Here is an 18,722-nt window from a genome sequence, read left to right as displayed (position 1 = left end):
ATATAACATTGCGGCTACAGTAAAAACACTTTTACTGTTCTAAAAACACAGATTTGTCAGCATTATCGGACTTGAGGATGTTAGAATAAACCCGAAACACACGTGATCGTTGTCATGCGGTGAATCTGGCCAATCGTGAAACAGCCATGTGGTCATCAGAGCTCCTGCAGCCGCTCTGAACAAACTGCGCCGGCTGAGTCACGAGGCTGCTCTCGAATCGGCAGCCTCGTGGGATATGGCTTGGGGGAAAAACTGTTCTTGTGTCTGGCTGTTTTGGTGCATAGCGCTCTGTAGCGTCGGCCAGAGGGCAACAGTTCAAAGAGAGAGTGGGCTGGGTGTGAGGGGTCCAGAGTGATTTTCTTAGCCCTTTTCCTGACTCTGGAGGTGTAAAGATCATGGAGGTTGGGTAGAGGGATACCAATAATCCTCTCAGCAGCCCTGACTGTCCGTTCTAGTCTTCTGATGTCTGTTTTGGTAGCTGAACCAAACCAAACAGTAATAGAGGAACACAGGACAGACTCAGTGATGGCCGAGTAGAACTGTTTTAGCAGCTCTTGTGGCAGGTTGAACTTCCTCAGCTGGCGGAGGAAATACAGCCTCTGCTGGGCTTTTTTCACAATAGAGTCAATGTGATTGTCCCACTTCAGGCATGCACTGCTTCAAGTCAGAATTTGATCGAGCTGCGCAGCGCTGCGTTAAGTCGAACACACCTACTGACTTTAAGCAGCAGCCACGGATGGAACGGCAACGGCATTCCGACGTCATATTGCGCGTTCACAACTTTACAACGGCCACTTCTTGACGTTCTACTGTAGCCGTATACTACGGGAGAACAGCTGGTTTGCCGTAGTCTTTACAACGTCACAGATTAGTAGATAAATGTTACATTTTATATACCACTAGTCTTTCATTTAATCTGTGTTGATATGTTTTAAACTTTAGCCAATTTAACGATGTTTTCATTTGTACAAAGATATGTCTGCTGTTGGCATCAGCACCTAGTTGCTTAATGATTTTTACGTTCTCGGCTACGGCGGGGTTACAGCCTACTTCCGGTCATCATAGCTGTTCCATTGGTAGCTGTTGCTTAAAGTCCCTATAGGCAGAGCCGGATTAACGCAAAGGCAAACTAGGCACGTGCCTAGGGCCTGATTGGCGGGATGGGGCCCAGACAGAGGGACAAAAAAAAATAAATAAATAAATAAATAAAATAAAAATAAAATAAAATAAAATGTATAAATGTCCTATCTACAATTTATTTCAATATTTATTAATTAACTAAAAATAGTGACGATGTTTATCTTAACCATAGACTGTTACATTATGTCACATTAACGCCAGCTCATGACTGTATAGAGGCGCCAGCCAGGTATGTCCGAGGGGACGTCAGAGGCGGTCAGAGGTCAGAGCGGGACAACAAAGCTAGCAGGCAGGTGTTTTTTGAGTAGGCTAACAAGATGCTTTCGGGTGCGGCAAAACGTAAAAAGAAAAAAAATGAAGAGGAACAAAAGAAGAGACAGCGGGGGGCTTTACAGAAGTTTCTGTCGGGCAGCCGTCCGACAGCTGTGAACCTGCTCGAGTCAGCAGAGCCAGAGGCCGAGCCAGGCCCGGAGACACGGCCCAAAGACGCGGTGGAAGATGCGGCGGGAAATGCGGCGGAATGATGACAGGATGCGTGAGTACTTTGCACTAAACCATCCCTGTCAAAATATTGGAGATTTCTCTGCATCACAGTCTGTTTTTATGTATAAATAATGAATATCAAAAAATAGTCTGATAGACTGTTTAATATACAACACATGACTTATTTTGGCATACAAACAACCATTTTGTAACCAAAGACTAGGCTATGTAAAATGTGAATTAACTTTTATTAGTAACTTTGGTAAGTTTCAGATTTCAATTCATAAATAACATCGATGGAGGGGGGCCCAAAAAATGCAGCCTGCCTAGTGTAGTCCATTTATTTAATCCGGCTCTGCCTATAGGACTTGTAATATTATTATATTATTAATATAATTATTATTATAATAATTAATATAATTAATTAATATAATATTATTATATTATTAATTATAATATGACCTTGAAGGCTGCGAAGGAAACTCTAGAAACAGTTTCGGACAGACTTCAGAGGCAGCAGAACGTGATGTCGTTGCTAGGTTACCTAACGGTTAAGTTGTAGATTTTGTAGAAAAACGGTCTTATACAGTTATATATAAATGCTTTAATAATACATAAAGACCTCAATGTCATTACCCACCAAAGGTCTGTGTGTCGGAGAAGACGACTGAGAATGGCGGCTACTTTTTGCTTGAAAAAATAAAAGCACTGATGCAAGTGCTCTGGCTTGCTTAGTTGGGGACACTTTCTCTTAACACAATATTGCATTTTATTTTATTGTTTTTGAAAAACCTATAATGTGAAATGTTGCACATTGTTGATGTAAGTTTCCTATTTAATATTGCAGAACTGTATTGTTAAAGGCGGTATATAAATAAAGGTGACTTAATATTGCAGAACAGGTCATTGTTATTAGTGGCTGTTTCGTTATTATTGGTAGTATATTGTAAATATTGTTCTTATTCACTACTCATTTGAACCCTTTTAACATTTTATTAAATACTATTATTACAAACAATATTATTTATTATGCTTTTACACTATACGATTCATAAAGTATATCATGGTCAAGATCTCATCTATTATATAAAGTAACAAGTTTAATTTCACCAGAATATCTTTATTTATATAGCCTATATGACACACACGCACAGGATTGTGGGAAATCGAAGGCAGCGAAGGATACATCTATGCTGCCTTAAAAATTTGATCAGAAGAAGGTACCTCTGGAGACAGGAAGTGAAGCAGAATTAGAATTCGGACGTGCCTTGATGCCTTCCTGCCTTGGAATGCTGCCTCCGAAGGCAGCATTTTAGAGCTTTCGGACACAGCCATTATCATGTCAATGACTTTGCAAAAACAAAAAAAAAAAAAAAACAACCAAAAATGCGTCCAATTAAAAAAATTGGAAAATAAAGGAAAAATATCCCTGTGTGTGTGTGTTTTAATGTTGTAATATAACACAGGAATTAGCACGTGTGTAATCGCAGAGGTAAATATATATACAGTGGCTTGCAAAAGTATTCGGCCCCCTTGAACTTTTCCACATTTTGTCACATTACAGCCACAAACATGAATCAATTTTATTGGAATTCCACGTGAAAGACCAATACAAAGTGGTGTACACGTGAGAAGTGGAACGAAAATCATACATGATTCCAAACATTTTTAACAAATAAAGAACTGAAAAGTGGGGTGTGCGTAATTATTCAGCCCCCTGAGTCAATACTTTGTAGAACCACCTTTTGCTGCAATTACAGCTGCCAGTCTTTTAGGGTATGTCTCTACCAGCTTTGCACATCTAGAGACTGAAATTCTTGCCCATTCTTCTTTGCAAAACAGCTCCAGCTCAGTCACATTAGATGGACAGCGTTTGTGAACAGCAGTTTTCAGATCTTGCCACAGATTCTCGATTGGATTTAGATCTGGACTTTGACTGGGCCATTCTAACACATGGATATGTTTTGTTTTAAACCATTCCATTGTTGCCCTGGCTTTATGTTTAGGGTCGTTGTCCTGCTGGAAGGTGAACCTCGGCCCCAGTCTCAAGTCTTTTGCAGACTCCAAGAGGTTTTCTTCCAAGATTGCCCTGTATTTGGCTCCATCCATCTTCCCATCAACTCTGACCAGCTTCCCTGTCCCTGCTGAAGAAAAGCACCCCCAGAGCATGATGCTGCCACCACCATATTTGACAGTGGGGATGGTGTGTTCAGAGTGATGTGCAGTGTTAGTTTTCCGCCACACATAGCGCTTTGCATTTTGGCCAAAAAGTTCCATTTTGGTCTCATCTGACCAGAGCACCTTCTTCCACATGTTTGCTGTGTCCCCCACATGGCTTGTGGCAAACTGCAAACGGGACTTCTTATGGTTTTCTTTTAACAATGGCTTTCTTCTTTCCACTCTTGCATAAAGGCCAACTTTGTGCAGTGCACGACTAATAGTTGTCCTTTGGACAGATTCCCCCACCTGAGCTGTAGATCTCTGCAGCTCGTCCAGAGTCACCATGGGCCTCTTGGCTGCATTTCTGATCAGCGCTCTCCTTGTTCGGCCTGTGAGTTTAGGTGGACGGCCTTGTCTTGGTAGGTTTACAGTTGTGCCATACTCCTTCCATTTCTGAATGATCGCTTGAACAGTGCTCCGTGGGATGTTCAAGGCTTGGGAAATCTTTTTGTAGCCTAAGCCTGCTTTAAATTTCTCTATAACTTTTTCCCTGACCTGTCTGGTGTGTTCTTTGGACTTCATGGTGTTGTTGCTCCCAATATTCTCTTAGACAACCTCTGAGGCCGTCACAGGGCAGCTGTATTTGTACTGACATTAGATTACACACAGGTGCACTCTATTTAGTCATTAGCACTCATCAGGCAATGTCTATGGGCAACTGACTGCACTCAGACCAAAGGGGGCTGAATAATTACGCACACCCCACTTTTCAGTTCTTTATTTGTAAAAAATGTTTGGAATCATGTATGATTTTCGTTCCACTTCTCACGTGTACACCACTTTGTATTGGTCTTTCACGTGGAATTCCAATAAAATTGATTCATGTTTGTGGCTGTAATGTGACAAAATGTGGAAAAGTTCAAGGGGGCCGAATACTTTTGCAAGCCACTGTATATATATATATATATATATATATATATATATATATATAGCAGGTCAACAGATAAGAAATTAAATGAGTGAGTTACATTTTAGACATTTTTTCTTTTTTTCCTGTTTTGCCACTGAAACAAAGCTGGAGCAGAGCTGTTGTTTGTCTCAGAGCAGCACTGATGTGTTTCTTTCCTGAATGCATCTGCTTTTGTACTATTCCAGTGAGCCAAATATTCAATGACCCGTTCATAAAAATAGTCCAAGTGCTTTGACACAAATTCGACAGAATCGTTTGATTGAAGAACTGAATCATTCATTAAAAAAGACACTTGCCACCTACTGGCGGTTTTTGTGTCATATTTATTTATGCATGACAAGCCTAAACTAGCACAAAAACACACAACAAAATATTGTTTAATTATCTTTATTGACAAAAATCCCCCCAAAATTATTATACCATTTTTTCATTTAGCATACAGACACACAGAAAGTGTACACTGTGTGCAAGAACCTTTTTTATTGAACTTTTTTTGGGCAGCAGGCCTCACCAGCGTGTGGTGTTTTGAATCATTTGAACAGTTTCATCAGCTTTTCAGTAAAGGCTAGTTTGTTGAAGTAGTGGGGTCATGTTTTAGAAATTTCAGTCATGAAAATACATAATCTCAGGCGGTCAGAGTGGCTTCCAAATGAGGAAAAAATGCTCTTCTGAATCGATTCTTAACTGATCAACCGGTCTGAATCATCTGAGTTTGAATCGATCTGAGTCGTTGCGAATAAATGACTCGATTCAAACGATTTGGTGATTCAAAAAGCACAAAGACGCACGTTCAGCTTGGTTACTGATTCTTTTCTATCATCTAGCTACCTTACTTCACCGATAGAGGGATCTCGTGGCCATATTTTGCCAGCTTTACAAGATTAACAGGAAGAAGGATATGAAAAATAAACTATTATTTGTTCTCCGCAGTCAGATGATTAAACTGCTTCCCACGTCGAAGACAATTGTACTAACACATACTCTATTCAGGTCAGGTGACAAGAGGTTCACTGTTAAAATATTAACTCTATTAACATAACAATAAACTATATATTTCTCCCGTCTCTTTTACCAATTTGGGTGGAAAAATATGCATTAAACAATAGTTAGTTTCTACTTTATCTAATGTTAAAAAGCTAATGTTCAGCTAGCTAAATGTTTTTGTTCTTCCCACATTAAAAAAAGTAGTTACTTTAATGTACAAATATTAGTCTCTGTAGCCTGCATTAGTATTGATGATTTTAATGGTTTTGCAATGGAATTGTCATAGCAAAATATGTATATACATTAAAATAATTACGTATGAGGTTACATATGATAGCCCAGGCGACTGTCAGCAGGATAGAAAGTAATATCCTTGAGTTAGAAACAACTGCCTCATACCAACAAACACATGCATGTTTGTTTACAGATAATATCACCTTTTTTGAATAATCATATTGTCTTGATGTTCTTAGAAATAATAGTTTATGTTGAAGTCTTTGAAGGAGCTCAGTGTTAATCACATCTGCAGAGACGTTGGTGGTATTTCAGGAGTCAGCATCGTTTCTTAAACAGTTTTCTCCACTTAGAAATTCTTCTGCAAAGGAGTCTTGTCATCTTCAGAAAAGAATCTCACTGGAAAAAAAGAAAAAATACAAATCAAAAGGCTGCACATCACCAGCACACATTAATACAAAGCCTTATGGGGATTACATTTCTAAAATAGAAGAGCAAAATCATGACAAAACATTGTGGGATTCCTCACAAATGAAAAACATTTCATAATTTAGGAGTAAATAGTGTCTGAATTCAAACAGCGTGAACAGGAAGTCCCCACAAGGATATGCATACGGGTAGTTGACAAATACAAGGTAAAAAACAATTTGCTGAGTTAACTTAAAATAATTTGTAACCTGGCTGCCTTAAAATTTTAAGTTCAGTCAACTCAAAAAAAAGTTTATTCAACTTGAAATGTTAAATTATACTAAGTGACAACATTCATTTGAGTTGAATCAACTTAAAATTTTAAGGCAGCTGTGTTACTTACCCATCTGTTAAGTTTAGCAAACACAAATATCTAAGTTGTTACTTAGTACAACTTAACATTTCAAGTTAACTAAACTTATTTTAGTTGACTCAACTTAAAATTTTAAGGCAGCAGAGTAACAAATTATTTTAAGCTGACTCAACAAATTGTGTTTTTAATTTTTCAGTGTAGGCAATAAAAATGATTTTTTTTGAAAAAAGTCAATTTTTGAAGAATAAATGCATATATTTATGTTGTGTGAAGTCCGATCTTTGAGAAAATATAAAGGGTCCCTAAGTCTGTCATTTGTTTTTTTTTGTTTTTTTACTGAATTGTACAATGAATTTGTCCTATGGTGTGACATAGCAAAAATGAAGAGAAAAAAATCTTAATAATATATGAATAGCATGAGTGAGATTTATCTTCATTGTTAGACACTTATTTTTATATAGTGTTAATATGAACAACAAGACAAACTTTGCTGTCATCTGTTCAAAACTGCTGAAAAATAACCAATTTTAAGATGAGAAGTATTTCTATCTCCCCTACTGCAATACTCAACTGTTTGTTTGTTTTTTTTTAAGATATTTTAAAATAAAAACAAATCTGTGGTTCTTTTATGTGTGTCACACCATAGGACATTACGTTACACTAAAGGACAGAAATGGTAGTTATTAAAGTATTTCTATTTAATTTTGAAAACGTCAAATGAGAAGTAAAGTTTAATTTGGATACAAACAATATCAACTTATTTTTTAAACAAAATAAAATAATTTTCATCAACAAAATTCAGTCTTGTCAATCAGTATGTTACTGAAACCCTTCTAGCCCCCTGCTGCATGTGCGGCACAGCTAAATATGATTGATATTTATGATACAGCTAAATATTATTGATATATTATTGAAACTATATTCATTAAGATGTGAATGAATTTTTAAAAAACTATATAGCTACTTATTTTAAGGCGTGATTTTGATTCTATTTACTTTCTGCATCATTCTCTTATAGGATCTCGCCCCTTCTGGTGGACCCCTGTTCATTTTCAGTCTATATTTTCATGTCCTTTCGCTTCCACTAATTTCTCTCCCTCAATTCTTTCTGTATCACTTATAGTATACATATTTGCTCAAAGTATACTTATTTTCATGACACCTTATAACAGTACAAGTCTTCTGGAAAATAGTTTAATTAATGTAATTACTGCATTACTGCCAAGGAGTTAAAATATATCTTATTTAATTATTTCAAATGTTATTTAAAAAGACCTTGACGTCTGGTGTGACATCTTTTCCTATGGTGTGACAATACAGGCGTCACACCAGAGGACATTTTCTGTCACACTATAGGACGTTTCAGCCTTTTGTGTCAATTACTGACCTTGCTATTCCAAGCTAACCTGTCATTAGCGGTTTGCAAGTCATATTTGCATAACTTTCCATGATTATGTAGTTTAATATACAGTTTTTAATTAAAAAATACAATTTAGGGGTGTCACACCAAAGGACAACAAAACGTAACACTTTTGTAGTGGTTACAAAAACGTTAAATATTTGAACAATTCTGAGACAAACTACACTTTCAGAAATATATGGATGAAAAAAATGATTGCCATTTATTACAGCAGACACTTGTACAATTATGCCAGCGGTATTTGTTAACATTTTTATACTTTGCTTTTTAATTTATGATAGTTGGAATTTATTGAACCATGCTTGAGACAGTCACACCATAGGACAATTTTGATATTCGGCTCAAAAATAAACGAATAACACTGCAGCTTTTATAACAACAGTTCCATGTAGGACAAAAAATGTTTAAAGCATTTGAAATATCGACAATGTTAATTATATTCATTTTTATCTTGTGGGACAGTGAAAATGCCATGTCACGTCAACAACCCATATACAGATGATGTTTGTGTTGTGTACATACCCTGTCCTGATCGAGATGAAATTCTATCAACATCAGACTCGTCTTCATCAGTATTGCGGCTTTCACCAGCGTTCTGTAAGGTAAATATCTGTGTTCACAGAGAACAGCATGAGGTGCTGTTCATGATTGATTCAATACTGTAAAATACTGAATATTATAAATGTATGAATGTACATTTGAATCAGAGGTTGCGCTAGACTTTAACTTTGTTTGTCATTTTGACAGACAGGGTCGTAAAAATTCTGTCATATTCTATTATTACCCGTCATTATAATTTTCATATTTTAATTGCTTTTATTTTTGTTCACATTTTCATTTTTAATCATGAACCTACAGGATGACAGCGCAGTGTTAAAAAAAAAAAAAAACGATTTTTCTATTTTAATAGATTCTTATTTTAATGAACCAAAATCGATTCTTAAATTCTATGCTGTTTTCAGTTGATGAATGGACAGTACATAAAGCGTCTTACTTTCACAAAATAGCAATAGGCAGTGTTGGGGGTAACGCATTACAAGTCACGCAAGTTATGTAATAATATTACTTTTTTCAAGTTACTAGTAAAGTAACGCATTACTTTTGAATTTCTAAGAAAATATCTGAGTTACTTTTCCAAATAAGTAACGCCAGTTACTTTTTTTCCCATTTATTGATGGTCTCTTTATAGTCTCCTGTCGGGAAATTGGGAGTAAACATGATGTTACTGTATTCTAGACTAAATGTGAACATGCATTAATTCATCTCACTCACAAAAACAGATTCAGTATTCCTCAAAATGGATAAAAACAGTGAAATGCAAACTCAGAATATGATGCATCCCTGCAATAATTAAATATGTTAAATAAAACAAATATAATTTATGTATTAAATCCCATTTTATTAACCAGTGTCTTTGCTGCTGACCTTCGAAGATGCAATGCAACCATACTAATAGGCAAAAATTACTTTAGATAAACTAGCATTTGTGCTTTATTTTTTTATAGCTGAAGAGCGATCTCCCGCATAAATGTACTTTTCTTTCAGCCTGAGGTGAATCATTTCACTTTTGCTGTAAAAGGACTTTTACATCAGAATTGTTTTATATTAAAAACAAAGAATCAAGCCCTGCCCAGATTTAAAAAGTAACGCAAAAGTAACGTAATGCCTTACTTTCCATAAAAGTAACTAAGTAACATAATTAGTTACTTTTTCAGTAACTAATGCATTACTTTTAAAAGTAACTTTCCCCAACACTGGCAATAGGCTAGGCTTTGTGTTACCTTTGATATAAAACAAAGGCTCAGATTTCATATTCTGTCCATTTAATTAGGAAATTTAAGCAATAAATATCGTTTTGGCGTTCTTTAATGTGGCGTGATAGATCGTTGTAGCTTCAGTGTACTCGCCTGTGCGTAATCAAACACATAGGAAAACATTCGTGACAGTTTCATTTTTGTTCTGGATCCAGCGCTCTGCTGCTACATTGGAGCGCACTCGCCACCAACGGGACAGGGGTGGGAAATACAGCTACAGTTTTACAATAGATCACCCTCAGTGCAATCCGTCAAAATGACGGACAGCCTTCAGATTTTTATGTCACGGAATGATGGAGAATTTTCGGTTAACACGACCTCTGATTTAAATATATTTGTTTTAAACCCCACATTAAAAGGTTATCATTTTATTTTCTAGGAATAGTTCAGCCAAATGAAAAGACTTTATATTCTTCATTTACAGTCACTAAGAACTGCATACACTAGTGCTCCAGAGTAGAAAAGAAGTCATGCATGTTCATAAAAATGTAAGGGTGAGTCAGTGGTTTTCATTGTTGACTGATGATTCGTTTAAGCTTTTCAGTAGTGCACCGATCAAATACAGGTTACACTTCAGATATGTTTGTGCTTTTGTGAGTGTGGTTAAACATGCTTATGTATGTGTTTTGTGGTGTAACTGTAGGCTCATAGCCTGACACATAACCCACTTCTCCACTGGCTTGCAGTCTCCTCCTCAGCTCGGCGTTTTCTCGCTCCAGTACCTTATTCTGAACAGCAGAGGGAGATATTAGATGGTTCATACACCCTTTTTTTTATCACAACCACTGTGTTCTAACCAAGTGTGACAAGTTTACAGAAACAAATAACATAATGTCTCTCAAAAATTCACATTTTAAAAGAGGCGATAAACCTTCCCATTTGTATGACTGGAGGAAGCAATACATGTCAAAAACTATATTATAGCCCTGATGCCAGTAAATGACTTTTAGTGTTTTATTATGCCTGTGTGAGTCATGGTTTGCAGGTACAAGTTAATACGTCATGCCATAAAAGGTATCATGACTCAGATTTTTCTTATGATTATGAAGTCTATTTTTAGTTTAGGTTTCTGTTTATTTTCTCTCCAGCTTCAGCTGTTTCTGTGATGTTTTTCTGTGTGTTGACGGGTTACCTTGTGTCTCAGGGCCTCCACCACCAGGTCACGATGACCGTGTAGACCTCCATCCTGCTTAGAAGCCCGAAACGCGTCACCAATGATGGAAACCAGTATATGGGACTGACAAGAAAAAAAAATAAATAAATAATGCAGAAAAAGAATTTAAGGTTAGAATTAATATTGTGTCAATGTAAAGGTTTTGAACTGTAAGATTTTTTTAAAGAAGTGTCTTCTGCTCACCAAGCCTTTATTTGATCCACAAATGTGTACAGCAAAAACTTTTTTTTTTTTTTTTTACAATTTAAAATAATATTTATTATTATTATTATTATTATTATTATTATTGTTATTATTATTATTATTATCATCATCACCATCATAAATGTTTAAAACAGTTGAGTACATTTGTTTCAGGATTCTTTGATGAATAAATCTTAAGATCAGCATTTATCTGAAAAAAAAAAAAGCTTTTGTAACATTATACACTATACCATTCAAAATCTTGGAGTCACTATAATTTTGTTGGGGAAAGAAAATATAGAAATAAATAGTTTTATTTAGCAAGAATGCTTTAAATCAATCAAAAGTGATGATAAAGACATTCATAATGTTACAAAAGATTCTTATTTCAGGTAAATGCTGTTCTTTTGAACTTTCTATTCATCAAAGAAACCTGAAAAAAGTCTACTCAGCTGTTTTCAACATAATAATAATAATAAATAAATAAATAAATAAATGTATAAATAAAAGTTTTTTGAGCAGCAAATCAAAATATTAGAATGATTTTTGAAGGATCATGTGACTGGAGAGATGATGCTAAAATTCATTCTTTGAAATCACAAGAATAAATTACATTTTAAAATATATTCAAATAAAAATTAATCATTTTAAATAGTAAAAATATTTTTTCCCTGTAATTTGGATCAAATAAATGCAGGCTTGGTGAACAGAAAACATTAAAAAATTTTACTGTTTATAAACTTTTGACTGGTAGTATAATTTGATGTTAGATTTTCTAATCTAATACATATAAAACAACAAATACATAGTGTGCCCACTGTAAGGCTTGTATTAAAACAAAAATTAAATGGATGTGAATTATCTTGTGAAATATTGATATAATAAAAAATAAAAAAAATCCTACTTTAATATATTTTAAAATGTAATTTATTCGTTTGATCAAAGCTGAATTTTTAGCATCATTACTCCAGTCTTCAGTGTCACATGATTCTTCAGAAATCATTCTAATATACTGATTTACTGCTCAAGAAACATTTTTGATTATTAAGTTGAAAACAGTTGCTGCTTCAGTTTTGTGAAGAACTGAAAGTTCAAAAGAACAGCACTTATTTGAAATAGCAGTTTTGTTGTTTAATGCATCCTTGCTAAATGGTTAATTTAGTGTTCATGTCTTTCAGTTTACTGAGCCCAGTTTAGGAACAAATGGGAGAATATAGTGGCTTGTAACAGCAATGTAAGTCTGGCCTGCTTTCTTATAGTTCAAACAATAAAGCTTCGATTCCCAAGGAATCATCATTTTAAGTCATTTCAAGTCATTTCACTTGGTAGCCGTCTTCGAAATGCCGACCCGCTTCCCCTTAGTTATTCTTGCAATGTTTGACAAACCATGGCGCTCTCACGCTACACATCATGTTCTCACGCAGTGAAAAATACATCACGGAGAAAAGAGGAAACTGACAACGTGCTACTAGACAAGACAGAGCACGTTACTTTTGGTATTAAACAAAGTCTCAGCTTTCAAATTAGGGCTGGGTGATATGGCCACATTTTTTTTTTTTTTGCTACAATGTGAAAGTTGTAAAAAACTGACAGTTAAAGAAGTCCACTTCCAAAACAAAGATTCACTTTTTTTGAGGAAAACATTTCAGGATTTTTCTCCATATAATGGACTGATATGGTGCCCCGATTATGAACTTTGCAGAATGCAGTTTAAATGCAGCTTCAAACGATCACAAATGTGTTTGTAAACAATCCCAGCTGAGAAAAAAGGGTCTTATCTATCGAAACAATCGGTTATTTTAATAAAATGAATACAATTTATATACTTTTTAATGTCAAACGCTCGTCTTGTCTTACTCTGCCTGGCCTGTTTTTTTCCGTTTCATGACAGTTAGTGTATGTCAAAAAACTCCCATCTCATGTTCTCCCTCAACTTCAAAATTGTCCTATATCGCTGTTTTACCTTTTTTTGTTAAGGGTGTTTGATCTTCTTTGTATGTTCACTTTGCAAAGACTGTGTCGGTACTTCTGCAGCGATGTAGGATGATTTTGAAATGATTTTTGAAGTTGAGTGAGAAAACACGATTGGAGTTTTTTGACATACACTAACTGTCTTGAGCCAGAATACACAGAGTTCAGGGAGAGAAAGGCAAGACAAGATTAAAAAGTATTTAAAATGCATTTTTCTAATTAAAATAACAATCGTTTCGCTATCATCGGATCATTCACAGCCGCATTTGTGATCGTTTGAAGCCGCATTTAAACTGCATTTTGGAAGTTTAAACTCAAGGCACCATATCAGTCCATTATATGGAGAAAAATGCTAAAATCTTTTCCTCAAAAAACATAATTTCTTTACGACTGAAGAAAGAAAGATATGAACATCTTGGATGACAAGGGGGTGAGTACATTATATGTGAATCTTTGTTTTGGAAGTGGACTTCTCCTTTAAATGTGGCTTTAAAATATTCTTTATGGTCAGAACATGACAAACACTTTATACATTTAGTCCAGTCATTTTTTCTTAACAAAATAAATATCTTAATAGAAACAAATAATTTCTTAGTTGTGCATGTTTTAATGAGTAATATTGTTTGAAATCAAGAAACAGGTTTGTGTTACCCGATAACATTAATAATAATAATAATAACAACAACATTTTTTTAATAATAATAACAGGCATTTGATAGTACACTCTTCAACATAAAGGTGCTTTGCGATGCCATAGAAGAACCATTTTTTTTTCCAAATGGTTCTTTCAACATCTAAAAAACCTTTCTGTTTCACAAAAGGTTATTTGTGGTGAAAGAAGGTTCTTCAGATTATAAAAAGGTAAGAAAGAGATGGTTCTTTAAAGAACCTTTGACTGAATGGTTCTTTGTGGAAACAAAAATGGTTCTTATATGGCATCGCTGTGAAGAACCTTTTAAAGCACCTTTATTTTTAAGAGTGTAGCTTGAACTATGATACAGATGTGGATTTATGTTCATTATCAAAATTAAAAGTATCTGTAAAAATTGTAGCAACCTCAGTTTTATATGGTGAAATTTAATTATTATGACTGTTTTTTTTATGAGGTTTTTTTTTTTTTTTTTTAATTAACCATTTCTCTTCCTTAGTATCATCCATAGGTCATTATAATAACCACAAATATGTGACCCTGGACCACAAAACCAGTCATATGTGTTAATTTGAACATCTGAAAAATGAATAAATAAGTTTTCCACTGATGTGCGGTTTGTTAGGACAGGACAATATTTGGCCGAGATACAACCATTTGAAAATCTGGAATCTGAGGGTGCAAAAAAAACCACAAAAAAAACCCCTAAATACTGAGAAAGTTGCCTTTAAATTTGTCCAAATGAAGTTCTTAGCAATGCATATTACCAATCAAAAAATAAGTTTTGATATATTTACGCTAGGAAATTAGCAAAATATCTTCACTGAACATGATCTTTATTTAACATCCTAATAATATTTGGCATTTTGACCCATACAATGTAGTGTTGGCTATTGCTACAAATACACCCGTGCTACTTAAGACTGGTTTTATGGTCCAGCACCTCAATACCTAGGTATTTGTATGAAAAACACATTTAGTATAAATGCATAAACGCTATAGCTTAATCACCAAAAAATACTGTAATTATATTCCATTACTCCTTCAATACCTTTAATAATAATGCTTTGACTAGCGCTTTTTTGTTCCACTTTACCGCATAAACATTATATCGAACTCTTGTTATCGTTTATCAAGGAAATCATCATATTGCACAATAATTATCGTTATCGATTTATCGCCCAGCCCTATTTCAAATTGATGAAATTGATGAAATGATTTTGTAAGAAATTCAAACAATAAATACTGTTTTGTGGCTTTTTAAAGTGTCACGACAGATCACTGTAGCACTCAAGTTCAAGCGTTACGTAAACCGATTATCTCATCCTCAGTATTAGTTATAACATGAAATAAACATGAATGAACATCAGAAGGTATCTTGTTTTAATACACGCCATTTTTCAAGTTTAAGTCCACTGTGACGAGTCGGCTGCCTCCCCCCTAATTATCGTCGTCACCCCGTCCGTAATCGCCGCCCTTCACCAGGCTCCCGCCGGGAGTGGGCGTGCGAGAGAGGAGGGGCGCTGAAACAGCCAGCTCTGGCGGCGTGTGATGAGGCACACCTGATGTGAATGAAGCCTCATCACCGCCACTGTTAAAATGCCGAGCGCGCCTTTCCTCGGGAGACCGGTCTCTTCCCTGTGCATGCACGCTGGTGTCCTCGTGGGTCCAGGAAGGGAGCGTAAGGGGGATTGAGCGCCGCCGAAATGATGGACGAGCTGCTGGACCCGCAGTCCGGATGTGAACCGCACCCAGACGGCTGCGGGCTAGGAAGCCGGGCCGATTTACCCGCCTCAGGAAGTGCAATGGCCAAAAAGGTGGATGAAGCCACTGAAGGAAACCGCTACCCCCGTGCCGCGGACCTCAGCGGGGAGCGAGTGCAGGCGCCGCAAGTACTGCTCACTGCAGACCCGAATGGCCTCCAGCTCCCCCTCTCTGGAGGTCCAGCTCCACCTCTGTGTGAACTAATGGGTGGAGTTAGGGTTAGAATAGGGTAAGGGGTAGGGGTAGGGTTAGGGTGTGGTTAGGTGTCTATCTCCACCCATTACCTCCAGCGAGGGGGAGCTGGAGCTCCAGCTTCTCCCATCTGGCTCTGCAGCGAGCACCCTCTCGGCCGCCGGACTCCGCCCCTTACCTGAACCCTTCCCTTCTGAACACTGCCCCTCCTTCACGGAACCCCTGCACGTCGAGGACACCAGATCCCCTATTTATTTTGGACACTCTTATTTCCCTTTTTGGACACTTTTGTTTATTTTATTGTTTAATAAAACCCTCTCTGAGGTCTAACGTCACGCCCACTCTGTCTGTCATTTTGCTCCTCCCGCCACACCACTGACATTAATCTACTCTCCTGTCTGGTTTGTTTGTCTGAAAAAATTGCAAATTCGGCAATATGATTGGTCAGATCACCTGTCAATCAAACTCTCAGCGAAGGGTCAGTTGACTCATTCACTCTATTTACTTTACATCAAAACGGAGTCAGAAAACTTTCGGATATCATCAAAAATATCTTAATTTGTGTTCTGAAGGTCTTACGGGTTTGGAACGGCAGGAAATCAATAAGAAGTTTATGAATTTTTTTTGGGCTTCACAATTTTGAATGTAAAAATGAAATAGTATACTACCTAAAAATAGTGAACTGAAAACATCATGCATATCAAATGTACTGCTTTTAGGATTTCCAGAACTCACAAACTTCTTGCTCTGGAAGATGTAGCAGTGGTACATGTCCGCTGCTGGGTGTCTGGCCACAAATCCTAGTGTTTTAGGCTGAGTCGGATGTACTGCACAGAATGAAACCGAGGACAGAGAGCAGGAGTACAGCATGAACTGAGAAAACAAGAGGGAGAGAATAAATGAACTGTTGTACACATGTGTGTCACCGTCTGAGCTCAATTACATAGTCCTCAGTCACACCTTAGTTTTGTGCTCTAGAATGTCAATAGCACTTCTCGTCAGAAACAGGTGTACTTTAGTTTTCTTCATTTTCTCTTCCATCACTATGTTTGGATCCTAAACAGGAAGGAAAGTGATAATAAGGGGACGCAGGACAAAGGATCAAGTTGTATAATAGCTCTATCTCTAATATGGCTATGGTACAGTGACATTTATGGTTTTATTACCTGTAGGGCTTCTACTGCATCTGTCAGAATCTGCATCCCACTCGGACGGACCACCTGGATACGACCCAAAAACTACACACAAACCACAAACCCCATACGTGAATGAGTCACAGTTGTACACTGGGATTCAGACCATTCAGACACTAACTGATACTCACTTTAACTGAAAAGTATATTTCGCTATCATCTTCTATGTCACTCATTTTCACCACTCTGTTGTCTCTAGCGTCTGTTTCAAAATGACAAAATACACAGAGTAGTAAACAAGACAAATTGACATATTTATAATATTTTAATAAAGCAATGACACGCCGTGCCCTGAACATATTTGGACTCTGACACACTTTAAAATGTCTTAACATAGCATAGTAAAATAACAAACTGAGTTGGACTTGCGAACAAACTTTTCTTAGAACTAACTCTTTTATCAGTATATAACACAAACCAAAAACTGCTACATACTGTATCCAAAATAACTTATACATTTGAGTCACACACATAAGAAACAGTATTTGTACTTACGTTTGAATGAGAACTTTGTATCACTGAGGAGATGTTCTCTTCCGCCGTCGTTCAGGGTTAAAGTCGTATGATGTTAATGGTTAACTTTAAAATGTATTTTCTTTATGGCACATCAGCCCTGATAACAAGTAAGCTATTACCATCTGTTGTATTACAGTTGTGATGCCATATCTGTTTATGAACATGTTATATAGCCTGAGGGACAAGTTAAAAGAAACACTTTACACAAACTATTGTTTTAACTTAATATTTGTAACTTATGCTATAAGGGTCAGGATTTTCAACAGACCATTTTTAAAATACAAAAAATAATGACATCTGTTGTAATTGTTCAAACATTAAGAATGTTGTGTACACATAAATTCATATTAAAATGTAAAAATAAGTGTTTTTAGTGTTTTTTCATCTCGAGTTGGTCATAGCCTTTAAAAATGTCCTGTGGTGCGACCATGATTTATATAGAAATTCATTAATTTCCTTAAAGGGGTCATCGGATGCCCATTTTCCAGAAGTTGATATGATTGTTTAGGGTCTTAATGAAAAGTCTATAATATACTTTGGTAAAAAATTCTCAATGTTTGTGTAAAACAACACCCTTTTTACCTTGTCAAAATCAGCTCTGCAAAAATTAACCCATTATGAGCTCTGCCTGCCCCGCCCCTCTCTTCTCTCTGTGGAGTGACGAGCCTGTTTACTTTAGCCGCATTTAGTGCGTTTAGCCGTGAAACTTACTAACTAGCATGTTATTAGGAAAGGTGATTGCAGAGATTCATAAAAAAAATGCTTATACTCACTTCTGCTGTAGGTGAAGCTGGATAACAAATGATTTGCGCGAGCATAGACGCATTTATGTAGATCGGGAGGCGCATTCCCTTCACAAACAAATGTAATCTACTGCATCTTCAGCGGCTCAGATGTTGGAGGTAAATGACGACCACTATGTTCATTATTACATCCAGCAACACAACACCTCAATCGCTCAATCAGAGATATTCTTGTCTAACCTGCTCCGGCATCAATGGATGACAATGCATCCAACAGTGGATGACCCGATGACCCCTTTAACATGCTTAACATTTTTTTAGATGTTCTCAGTAATTAAAGTGTTTAGAAAC

At 36.3% G+C, this 18,722-nt stretch overlaps 2 protein-coding genes across 3 annotated transcripts in view; one reads left to right on the top strand and one right to left on the bottom strand.

Moving 5' to 3' along the window:
* Positions 1-18,722, top strand: part of mitfb (melanocyte inducing transcription factor b) — a 226,781-nt gene that overhangs the window by 88,724 nt on the left and 119,335 nt on the right. The gene's annotated exons all lie outside the window — the stretch shown is intronic.
* Positions 5,164-17,714, bottom strand: LOC127154564 (PTB domain-containing engulfment adapter protein 1). 2 transcript variants are annotated; one of them, XM_051096180.1, is made up of 9 exons: positions 17,608-17,714; positions 17,244-17,314; positions 17,086-17,157; positions 16,880-16,975; positions 16,655-16,792; positions 11,119-11,223; positions 10,655-10,714; positions 8,695-8,782; positions 5,164-6,370 (listed from the first exon to the last, which is right to left on the bottom strand). In XM_051096180.1, exons 2-9 carry the CDS (start codon positions 17,286-17,288, stop codon positions 6,321-6,323), a joined length of 654 nt encoding a protein of 217 aa, XP_050952137.1. In that variant the 5' UTR covers positions 17,289-17,314; positions 17,608-17,714; the 3' UTR covers positions 5,164-6,320. The 2 variants fall into 2 exon arrangements, with proteins under 2 accessions (XP_050952137.1, XP_050952138.1); XM_051096181.1 differs by having other exon boundaries at positions 8,695-8,767.

Source organism: Labeo rohita, chromosome 23 (genome assembly GCF_022985175.1).
Source record: "Labeo rohita strain BAU-BD-2019 chromosome 23, IGBB_LRoh.1.0, whole genome shotgun sequence".
Lineage (NCBI taxonomy): Eukaryota > Metazoa > Chordata > Actinopteri > Cypriniformes > Cyprinidae > Labeo > Labeo rohita.
The sequence above is the reverse complement of the archived record's forward strand: the minus strand, read 5'-3'. Positions and strand labels throughout refer to the sequence as shown.

Coding starts and splice junctions, on each gene's coding strand:
- LOC127154564 (XM_051096180.1), bottom strand. CDS start 17,288: ATGAGTGACATAGAAGATGATAGCGAAATATACTTTTCAGTTAAA. Junction 16,793..16,879: donor TTCTAGAGCACAAAACTAAG/GTGTGACTGAGG, acceptor TTGTTTTCTCAG/TTCATGCTGTACTCCTGCTC. Junction 11,224..16,654: donor TCTTCCAGAGCAAGAAGTTT/GTGAGTTCTGGA, acceptor TTTTCTTGTCAG/TCCCATATACTGGTTTCCAT.